The sequence below is a fragment of the Saccostrea echinata genome, unplaced genomic scaffold, assembly GCF_033153115.1.
Source record: "Saccostrea echinata isolate AGI-Se365-2 ecotype Australia unplaced genomic scaffold, CSIRO_AGI_Sech_v1 ptg000030l, whole genome shotgun sequence".
In the NCBI taxonomy this organism is placed as follows: domain Eukaryota; kingdom Metazoa; phylum Mollusca; class Bivalvia; order Ostreida; family Ostreidae; genus Saccostrea; species Saccostrea echinata.
The window spans coordinates 8,388,245-8,399,495 of NW_026889779.1; the positions used below are offsets into that span (position 1 = coordinate 8,388,245).

The window sequence follows — 11,251 nt, forward strand, 5'->3', positions numbered from 1 at the left end:
TCAAACATTATTTGATTTCATTTTATGGTATCATAGTTTATGAAATATAGTCAGCTTTTGAATTCTTTCAAACTGTTACTCATCCTATACTTTAAAGTTTGATTTCACTAAAATTTAGTACAAGTTTATAAAACATCAGGGAAAATTACATGTAGATGCAAGTAAAAATTCAAAAAGAAAGTTGAAATACAGATTTTTCTTAGGCTTTTGTAAGTAAAAAACTAAAGCTACTTTGTTAACAGAGACCTACTGTTTGTGTGTGCATTAATTCTGTTGAATAATGTACCTGATACATTGTAGGAAACAAGAAGTCACGGTCAGCTGTTGTATATGGTGCTACATACAGTTCCTCAGACTCGGGCTTTGGAGGGACTCCTCAGTCCATGGAGTCACAGTCCTTGGACTCATTAATTGACACCTCTAGTAATGTCAAATTTTCTGAGCAGCAAAACACCACATTTAACACAAAGCGTCTATCAGCTGCTCTGGCCATGTTTGACCCAGTTGCCACAGAGCCATCGGGCAGTACAAGCAACACCCTGATTGACCTTGAGGACAACAAAGTAGACACTGAGCAATCAGCGGTCAAAACTTGGGCAGATTCAGCTGCTAGTTTACAAAAGACATTCCAAGTGGAAACTCTGATTGACTTGAAAGAGGAGGAGTCTAAAGACACACCTCCTAATCGCTCCAGACAAAACAGTCTGACAAGTGACTCAAGTGGCTCAGATGGGGTCCCCTTTGCAAAGTCTTCCAGATCAGCCAGCTTTGACAATGTGTCAGAAAAGTCTGAAGAAAAGGTACTGTATACATATATTCATCTTTGAAATAATGTAGATTTATTGTATGAAGGTAAAACACATGGTAAAAGGAACATTTAAATGTTAAAACATGTTGTGATAATGAACCAAGGTCATATCTGAAAGGCAAGGGTCATAGGGCAAGGAGATATGGAAATTATGTGAGCAACTCATTATTGGATTTGGATTTCAACTTATTTTGTTGCCTGTGATCTCAAAGAGTATCATGAATTTATGATCTTAAACTCAGGTCATATCTCAAAGATCAAGGACAATGGGCAAAGAGTTTTACTTTCTGAAATTGTGTTGGGGTCATAATTCCAGAAGTCTTGATTGAAATGGATTAAAACTTAATATGTTGTATATAACTAGAGTAGTATGTTGTTGTATATAATCCCAAGCCTAAGGTTGAGTTTTAATCTGGAATCGAGGTCTAAGTCACTTGGCAACTAGATACTGAAATTATTTTCAGGCCATAACTCTGGAGCTTTTGATCTCTTAGTATCTACCTAATAGAAGTAAGCGAATTTTGCGGAGTTCAGGTGAATGCTGTTTTTGCAGGCCATTTCATTAAAATCAGCTAAACTATGATGCCATAATGATAAGCTGTTTGCTAAGAGATTAAAAAAAAATTAATCACGTATAATTACAGAGGATGATAAATATAAGGGTTAGAATATTCACTTTTAAAGCACACGTGTTATTAATCAGGGCACGTGCATCATAAGTACAAAAAAAAGTCATTCAGTGCTTAAAAAGAGCATAATAGTTAAGCAAATTATTGTGCAACAAATTACTCTACTTATTAACAAGTACTAGTATTACTGCATGTGTAATTAATAAAATATGTATATATATATAAAATATGAAAAAAACTCTTCCATTATTATTTTGGCATTGTCAACATAAGTTTATTGTCAGTATTGATGAATCTTTTTGTACACACAATGTAAAATCAGGAAGCCAAAGCTTGAACAGTGGTTATCAAAAGACATGAAACAGTATAAATCTGGACTTTTAGGTCATGCAATGACATGTTCTATTGTTGTACTGTTCAGCACTACATTTGAAGTTATCAGGCAAACAAATGGATGACCAGAGATTGAATTGAAGTAACAAACGGATATTTTTAATTTTAGACTTTGATACGTTATGATGAAGAGTTTTTTTTAGATACCTGTCAAAATTTGTTTTGCATCTGACTTTGTAAGTCCATTGCCAAATTGTCAAATTTTAACCGGGATAAAATTTCAACACTTTAATTTAATTGAGCCATTGGAAAAGTATTTGTTGAAGTTTAAAATTCATTTTGAACTGATGTTACAAAGATGTTAATTATTCCTAAAGCTATATTTCTTTGTTTTCAACTTTTCAAAAATTATTCACCACTTAAAGACATGCTAGAAGTATGTTATACATTGGATTTATCATTATTGATTAAATTTGTCCAACAAATGAAATTAATTGTTAAAAAAATACTTATAGATTATCCACAGCATACTTATAGGCTCTCTCATTTTTAAAAGCTTTGTCTAGAATAATAATAGTATACATAGACATTCATAATGAGGCATAGCACATGTAGCTTGATGGAGAATCAACTCTCTAGAAACAGCAGTAAAAGAAGAACAGCACCTTTAACCGTGAGAATCTTCAAGATTTTGTTAAGGATATTGGCATTGAATTTTGTTGTGGTAGCATCATAATGTTTTTGTCTTCAATTACAGGAAGTAGCCATCTCAAAGGATAAGGGTCAGAAAGATGGAAACAAGAGTTTCTTCCGAAACCTGAAGGTCAAACTTAATAAAGGTAACTCTGCTTTCCACTTCTCATCTTGTAACCTTGACAAATGGTCAGTGTTGGTGGTAGACTGGTTGTCTAGGTTTTTGGGTGTTTGTCTTCTGTTTATAAAGGCCCTTGAAGCATCATAATATGCCCTGTATATTTTGACATATTATCAGGAAAATTTGTATATGGGGAAGCAATATCATTATCATTAATGTAAATGGCTAGTTTGAGGACTTCTATAAGGACAAAATATGGAAAGTTTTTTTTCCTGATAGAAAAGCTCTTTTAGCATTTAACTCAGATGAGCTTAATGCACAGGAGAATTGATTAAAGTTTGCTGGCATCAATCTATCATGCTGTAAGCATTTTTATAACCCCCAAACTATGCATATTCGCATTTCATCAATCTAGGCTCAGACATGATTAACTAGGATCCATGGGCCCCTTTCACAAAAAGAATTTACCACTAGAATCAAAACTTTATTTGATTGTAAAATCTTGCAAAATGAATGTCTTTGTTAATAATTGCTTAAATAAAATTATTTTTCCTAGTTCTTTTTAAAAAAAAGATTTAAAACATTTTCAAATTAATGTAAAAAAGAAAGTTATAATCAAAATTACATTATGGTCTAAGTCATAAGTTCTTTTGTAAAATGGGCCAAAAGTTTGTTCAAGTTTAATGTCAAACTGTTTTATATGTAAAATGTATAAACTTTGTTGCTTTGAGTAACAATGCCTAGTATTTAAGCATTTTTATTATGCCCCACCATGAAATGGCCGGGGCATATAGTGTTACCCTGTTCCGTCATTCTGTCATCATTCACTTTCCGTTCATTATCTCTGCAACAGTTGCATACATTCAACTCAAATTTGACATATGGATATGTGATAGGAATAAGCTCATCAAGTTCGAATTTGGTTATGATCCGATGATTTTTGACAGAGTTATCTCTCTTGAACTTAGAAAAAAATAAGAAATTTTCAGTTTCCGCTCTATAACTTTTGTAGGGATTTATGTATAAGGTTGAAATTGCATATTCAGGTATTTTACCAGAAAATACTGGCGAATTTTGAATACAAATTTAAAACGGTAAGTATTGCATTTGAAACTTTGGCTGCTTGCAGGGGCATTCATGGCGTTAACGACACATCTAGTTGTATACAGTTTTAAAGAACAGCAGTGTCATAGTTGTATCTAGTTGTATACAGTTTTAAAGAACAGCAGTGTCATAAGAGTCAAATCAGTAGTAAACCATCTTCAGATAAAGTAGATACACATTTGTTCAAACCCCACTGGTTTTGATGTCATATTGTCATGATAAAGTGCAAGCATCTTCAAATTTGTCAGCTAAATTTGAATGGTCAGATTGAATAATATTTGTTTAAAAAGTCATGTAGCATATTTGATGGGATAAAAAAATAAATTCATTTAAAAAAAGATGTGCTGCATTATAAGAATTAGAACTGATAACTTATATATTCCTTAGGTTCACATCATTACATGTCCTCCATTATACGAACAAGCACCAGGTTAACTCATCACCATATGGGTAAACTTTTATCCAGACTAGTGTTTGTTGATGTACGTGCTGCTTGACTGCATTTCTTATTCACCTGTGTGCAAGTGGCATACTTCAAAAGGAGGCTTCTCTGTACACAGTTTGACGTACTTGCAGAAATAAACGAATGCTGTATTAGAAATGTATTTCACAAAAGAGCATTTCTCTGTCTCTCCCTATGTTTAATCTTGGTGCATGACCATGTTGATTTGTGGGATTTTTGACATTCTCATGAATATTTCAGATTATTATAGATGCATGTTATTGCTGATTGGTGGAAATCTGCACTGGTTTTCTGTACATGTAAATTTACTTTAGCATATTTCTCCTGTACACGTGTAGTGAATGTTGTACTCTGAATCAAATTTCCCCTTTTCATCATTTCAGTGTCATACTATTCTTTATATATATGAAGGAAATATAATGTGTTACAGAATATTCAATCTTTTACAATGTATACAGTAAAACATGCTTTTAACAAAGTGCCTGGGACAGACAATTTTGCTTTGTTATTAGCATAATTTTTGATATGTGTTAAGTTTTCAATATTTTTTAGTCACAGGGAATGAAAATCACTTCACTGTAAGCCTAATTCATTATATTGGAAAGCGTATTTGCTCTGAGTGTGTTTTACTGTATATACAAAGTATGAGTAAGAGTAAATCTGGATGAAGGACTACTGTTTACTAGATAATTTCTGTAGTTACAAATGCTTTATAGATATTGGAATGCAGCATTTTTTAGTTTCATCTTACACTCAATAGTAGGATATTCATGTACCAAAGGGGGTAAGAAAAAGCAATTTATGCGATTTTTTTTTCTGTCCTAAAAATACAAATGTACAACAAAATTGGATACTGCAGAAATAAATAGTAGTAGGGGTTTCTATATAAATGTTTGTATGAGAACAATTATGTCAATATTAGCTAGTTTTAACAAATTAAAACTGTATGATATTTCAGGAATGAAGAAAAAATCTTTGAAGTCCAGTGGAGAAGATAGTGCACCTGGTCAGTAGAAAATAAAATATTGTCTGTATCTGAATACTGTAGATCACCAAATTTTCAACACACTTTATTTTCACAAGATAGTTATTTGTTATTTATAAAAAAGATAAAACTTTTACAAATTTCTTGTGAATAAAAGTGATTTACAGTATTCAGATCTCAACTGCACTGTTTTTGTTATACCCCCTGCAATCATTTGGGAGAATTGGTATACAGGAATCACCATGTCTGTCCAGCTGTCTTTAGATATTTCTTGTCAAAAGATTATCTGAAACTATTGAATACTGTAGGTCTGGTATTTTCAGATTGTCAAAATTTAGATAATAAATTTTTTGCAGAGTGTCCTTGGCCCAAGGGCTTTCATTTATACTAAAAATAGGAAAATGACCCTTAAACAAGAGAGATCATTAGGGAAATAAAAAAAAATAAATGGTTGCTAAAAAATCTTCTTCACAAGAACTTATGGGGGATTATCACCAAATTATGCATAAGGGTGAGGATATATTGTAGATTGAAAATTGCTCAATGCATCACCCTGGAGCAAAGGGCATGGTCTCAAGGTCACTTCAAAGTTGACTTTAAGTGCTTTGTTAAAACTTTGATATTTTGCCCAGTATAAAAACTAAGATAATCAAATAATGTCAGTTGATGCATTTTAGGATCTCATCTCGTGTTGACTAAAAAGTAGGTCACAGTGACCATTTTCCTGTCTTTATTTTCAAACTGATTTTGATGCGTATCTTTGACACTTTGAAACACATGATCATCAAAACTTGTCAGTTTATGCTTCATGTCAACCATAAAGTAGGCCATGATGAAAAGTAGGTCACCATGACCTACTTTGTGAAGTTTATGGCTAATCAATTTTAAAACAGTTTAGTTCATTATTTTGGATACTGAGAGGTTTAGAATCATGAAATCTTGGAATTTGATACATATTGGGGCTTAAACATATTTATAAAAAAAGGAGGTCCATAGTGACCTACTTTTTGAATTTTGCAGTTATTCATTTTCTAAGTGTATGAGATGCCTATTTTGAACTCTGTGAAGCCTAGGATTATCCAACCTTATCATTTGATTCATCCTAAGGCCTCAGAGTATGTCAACCAAAAAGTAGGTCACAATGACCTACTTTTGGAATTTCATTGCTATATTTAAATATTTCAGATACTTAGTAGCTTAGAATCATCAATCTTTGTCAGTTGATGCATTTTGAGTACTCAAATATGTCAATCAAAAAGTAGGTCACTGTGACTTACTTTTGGAATTTCAAGGCAGTATCTAAATATTTCAGATACTAAGAGACTTAGAATCATAAAACTCTGTCAGTTGATGCATTTTGGGTTCTTAAAGTATGTTAACCAAAAACTAGGTCACCATATCCTACTTTTGATATTTTCATGGCAACATGTAAATATTTTGGGTAATAAGATGCTTAGAATCATCAAACTTTGTCAATTGATGCATCTTGGATCCTCAGAGTGTTTCAACCAAAAAGTAGGTCACAGTTACCTGCTTTTGGAATTTAAAAGTTGTATCTCAATATATAGGATACTAAAAGGCTTAGAATCATCAAAGTTTGTAAATTGACTCACTTGGGTACTCAAATTGTGTCAACCGAGAAGTAGGTCACTGTGGCCTACTTTTGAAATTTCATGGCTATATATGAATATTTCAGATAATAAGAAGCTAAGAATCATTAAACATTGTCAGTTGATGCATCTTGGGCTCTCAAAGTGTTTTAACCAAAAAGTAGGTCATGGTCAGGTGACCTACTTTTGAAATTTTTGAAATTTCAAGGCTTTATCTAAATATTCGAAAAAAGTTATCAACCTTTATCAGTTGATGCATTTTGGGTCCTTGGAATGTATCTACCAAAAAATAGATCATGGTGACCTGTTTTTTTTTTTAATCTACCTGTAAATATTTATGATGATAAGAGGCTTAAAATAGTTAAATTTCAGGGCTTTATCTAAATAAAATGATACTAAAAGGCTTAGAGAAGAAGTGATTGAGTTTATCAATATCAAAAGAGAGATTCTAGGCCTTTGGCTAGAGGCTTAGCATCATTAAACATGTCAGTTGATGCATCTAAAAGGCTAAGAGAAGAAGTAATAGATTTGTAAAATACCAGAAGAGAGATTCCAGGCCCGTGGGCCTCTTGTTTTCTTTGCTTAATGGCATTTAAGCTACCAAATATATTTGCATACAATTTGGTTCAGAAGGAGGAATTTTCCATTGACCCACTTAAAAGTCGGTACTATTTTTTGCCAGAATCTGTTGGCAATATAATATTTGATCAATATTCAAATGTATTTACCTGTGTTTCAAAGTATGTTTTGGGGTGTGACATGGGTATTTTTAACAATCTGAACAAGAGTAAACTTGGATCATCTTTTCCTTACAATAAAGAATCTTAAGATTAAGTTCTGACCCTTGTAAAAGATAATCATTATTGTTACAAGAGCTGCATTATAAAATCAAATCTGTTGTTAAGAGAGGCTTTAGATGAGGAGGAAGTAAAGTAAGGATTGATGATTACACTTGAGTATAGCTATGTATTGTTAATGTTTATTTTGCAGACACCCCCAGTTCATCAATTTTAGAACCTGCATTGGTGGACACTTCTGTAGAGGGGGCTGAGAGGGGGGAAACAGCAGCCAGAGGTATATAGGGAAGATTATAAAAGATAGATAGTAAAATTGACATATAAATTTATCTAGTAAGTAATAGCTAGCTGTAAAAGCAAGAGTGAAGACATACAACTGAGAAGAGAAAATGTTTTGAGTGTTTTTAGAGTGCTGCTTTACCACTTCGATAATTTTTTTTCCTTGTAAATTATTATATTTTTATTCCTTTATGACTTACTCTGGTTAGTTTGTCTATGTGTGCACCACTTCAATCTTGATTTTAAAATAAAATTTTGAATTTCATGAGGTAAAGACATCTTATTTTATCAAAGTGAAAGCTTCCTTTTATGGGAAATTTGAGAGAGAGTTCAAGATAAAATGCAATTCCCCATCATCAATGTTGCCAAAGATAAGGACTGGTGTTTCACATTTAGCAGTATTTATGCAGAAACATAGATAACTAGAAATAGAAGTGTTGTAGTATTTATAAGTATTCAAAATAGAACTGAAGTTTCATACTATTTACAGAATCATCAGAGGATATTCTGGAGAAGTATCGCCCGAAGCCCTCCACCAGTGCCACTTCATCTCAAGAGATAGCAGGACTCCCTAGTATAGATGTTACAGCCATGAAAGAGAAAAGGATGTCGGTGAAGGATGAGGACATTCAGGGTCCTCCTCTGTATGACCCAGATAATCTTGAGACCTGCTTTGCTTTCACTGATACAAAACGAAAACTGAGGATTGTTCTCAGTAACACAGACATACAGCTAGGATATAACCTTCTGGAATTCTCTCCTCAAGTAAGGCAGGAAGCAGGAAAAACAGATTCTTCAGAACTCTTCAAGGTGTTAAGAGGGCAGCTTGCTGAGGCCATAAACCTACAAGACAAGGACATTATAGCACAGCTTCATGAAGCCATTAGATGTGTTAGGCTGTTTGATGGAGAAGGGTAAATAAGAGGAACATTGAACTTTCAAAAATTATAAAGTCAACTTTTTTTACAGTCTACCATCTAATCAAAGAAAAGTAACATTTCACTTTCTTTGATTTTCAGCTGTAGAAAATTAGTTCGTTCTTTACAAGAGGACTATCAGAGTCGAGCTGCATACATTTCATATTTAATTCGCTGTCGACAAGGCCTCTTGGGAACTCATTCACATCTCCAGCGTCTTCTAAGCAGAATCAAGAGGTAACAAAAGTTTGTCTTAGAGATACAATGATCTCATAGAGAAATTTTTAAAAAAGTGTTTTATTGAAAAGAAGAGAGAAAGAGAAATCTAATTCTCTTGAATTAGCAGTTTACTTCCATCAATTTACTTGATCTGAATACTTCAGTGATATATAACAATATATGGTTATCTTTCAGGGATAAAGAAGTATGTGGGAATCATATAACCAGAATCTGTGTCAAGCTTTTTATTGAGAGGAAAGAAAGCAGTGTTGTTAGGTTTATGTCAGACTTTCAGAAACTCACTGTTTCAGATGAAAAGGTAATTTTTATCTTCAAAATGAGGAAAGATTAAAACAATCAAAAAACTTCTTGACAAGTTAGCATACTATGATTACTATTTTTCAGACTGATCATGTGGAACAATTTCTACAATACTTGTATCAAGCCATGAATCAGGACCCGGTGTGGCAAGGTAGGGCACAGATGTAAGCCAGAAGTGACGAAAACAATTCAAAACACAGTTTATAGAGTGTTTTTGTGAAGTGCATGACTTCTAATTAATCTTTAACTTTTTACTCTTTTTATCAGCTGCCAATGAGAGTCAGATTGAGGATGCCCAGCTGGCCATTGAGAGATACATTATGAGTCGTATTTACACACATGCCATGTTTCCTAATGGAGATGGAGACATCTTGAGGGACCAGTATGTCAGCCCTTTCTTAACTTAGCTTAGAGAGCTTGTTTATAAATGTTTTGTCAACAGTAATTTTGATTTGCTACCTTTGCACACATTTTTTGGTAAATTTAAAAAACAAAAATTATTTTACCTACGTGTTATTACACTCTTATAAAAAGGAAGAAAAGAAGAAAAAATAATCACAGTTGATTTTGTTTTCAGATTATTTCATGAACACATTAAGAAACTGAGTCAAGTAATCACTCCTTCCCACAAGGACCTGAGGATACCACGTATGTACCAGTTTGAGTGTCCATGGACTGCCGCTCAGAAGGAAATCTACATGATCAATGCTTACAAGGTTTCTAATTCTAATTAATGCAGTGTTATAAAAAAAAAATAAAATGTTGATACTTTATTAGTATGTCTTGGTTGAAATCAATCAATGTCAATTACTCACCTTGGTGATCTAGCTATCCATTCTTTTCCTTAATGTGCTTCTTCTGTAACCTTCGAACTATTTAAGCAGTTTTTACTTAAATGCTTAACAATTTGCAAACAAATGGTGTGAATAGAAGCATCCATGAAAAAAGGGAAATAAAAATTGTGAATTTCTTAATTCTTTTTCCTGATTGATGGGGCCAAAACCATCAAAATTCATACAATCTTAAAAAATTTTGAAATTCATGACATACACATAATTTTTGAAACAGCACAGCAAGGTATGATTATTTTTTTGGTCATCTACATGTATTTTGATACACCAAACTTTATAAAATTTTCTTGTTTTGTATACAGACCCCTAAGGACAAGGTCAAATGTGTTTTCCGCTGTGCCACCACCATTATGAACCTCCTCAGTATGGCTAACGAGAAAGCGGTCCCTGCTGCAGATGATTTCATCCCTGTTCTCATCTATGTCATCATCAAAGCCAATCCTCCCTGTATGCTGTCCACCATCCAGTATGTACAGAGTTTTTATGGTAACAGGATAGGAGGGGAGGAACAATACTGGTGGATTCAATTCTGTTCAGCTGCCGAGTTTATAAAAAATATGGAATACACAAATGAATGATGACTGTCATTGATATATCATGTATAAAGTTCCTTTTTAATATTGGAGAGATGGTTGTAGATGTCAATTTTATCAGTCACATTTTTTTCATACTGATACAAACTTTTATCTGAAACTCTGTCTCAGAAAAAAAAATTGTCAAGTGGAAACTTGTAATTTTTCTTCACAGCTTTAAATTGAATTATTTTATTATTTCCGAAAGTGAATCTTTACAGACAGTAAAATACTCTTTATTCCTTAATATTTACTTCCACTGAATATTTCTCCTTTATTTCCTATAAAAACAATTTTGCTTGTTTATCAGAAGCAATTTCAAAACTAGATAGATATGACTTTTAAAGCCATATGTAACATCAAATATTAAGAAAGTGTAAAAGGTCAACTTTCATATGATGATTGCAATCATTGCAAATAGAAATTATATGAACAACTCTTTCTGCAATGTTGCAACCATTATCTCCCATATAAAAAAAAAGCATATTGTTAAATAAATGTATTCATTATATCTGTTAAATGGATATGTATTTGTTACATCAATTGAAA

The 11,251-nt window shown here is 32.8% G+C and overlaps 1 protein-coding gene across 2 annotated transcripts in view; it reads left to right on the forward strand.

Annotated features, from left to right (window-relative positions):
• The window catches only part of LOC133197211 (GTPase-activating protein and VPS9 domain-containing protein 1-like), a 31,130-nt gene extending 20,156 nt beyond the window's left edge, over positions 1-10,974 (forward strand). Inside the window, exons 11-22 of one of the 2 annotated variants that reach the window (XM_061333126.1) lie at positions 301-800; positions 2,528-2,609; positions 4,076-4,138; positions 5,110-5,157; positions 7,737-7,820; positions 8,313-8,736; positions 8,842-8,976; positions 9,154-9,277; positions 9,364-9,430; positions 9,547-9,661; positions 9,857-9,995; positions 10,433-10,974. In XM_061333126.1, coding sequence (XP_061189110.1) covers positions 301-800; positions 2,528-2,609; positions 4,076-4,138; positions 5,110-5,157; positions 7,737-7,820; positions 8,313-8,736; positions 8,842-8,976; positions 9,154-9,277; positions 9,364-9,430; positions 9,547-9,661; positions 9,857-9,995; positions 10,433-10,708 — 2,057 coding nt within the window. In that variant the 3' untranslated portion in view covers positions 10,709-10,974. The remainder of the gene's footprint in view (positions 1-300; positions 801-2,527; positions 2,610-4,075; positions 4,139-5,109; positions 5,158-7,736; positions 7,821-8,312; positions 8,737-8,841; positions 8,977-9,153; positions 9,278-9,363; positions 9,431-9,546; positions 9,662-9,856; positions 9,996-10,432) is intronic. The other variant, XM_061333127.1, reaches the window with a different exon arrangement.
• Positions 10,975-11,251: the final 277 nt, after the last annotated feature.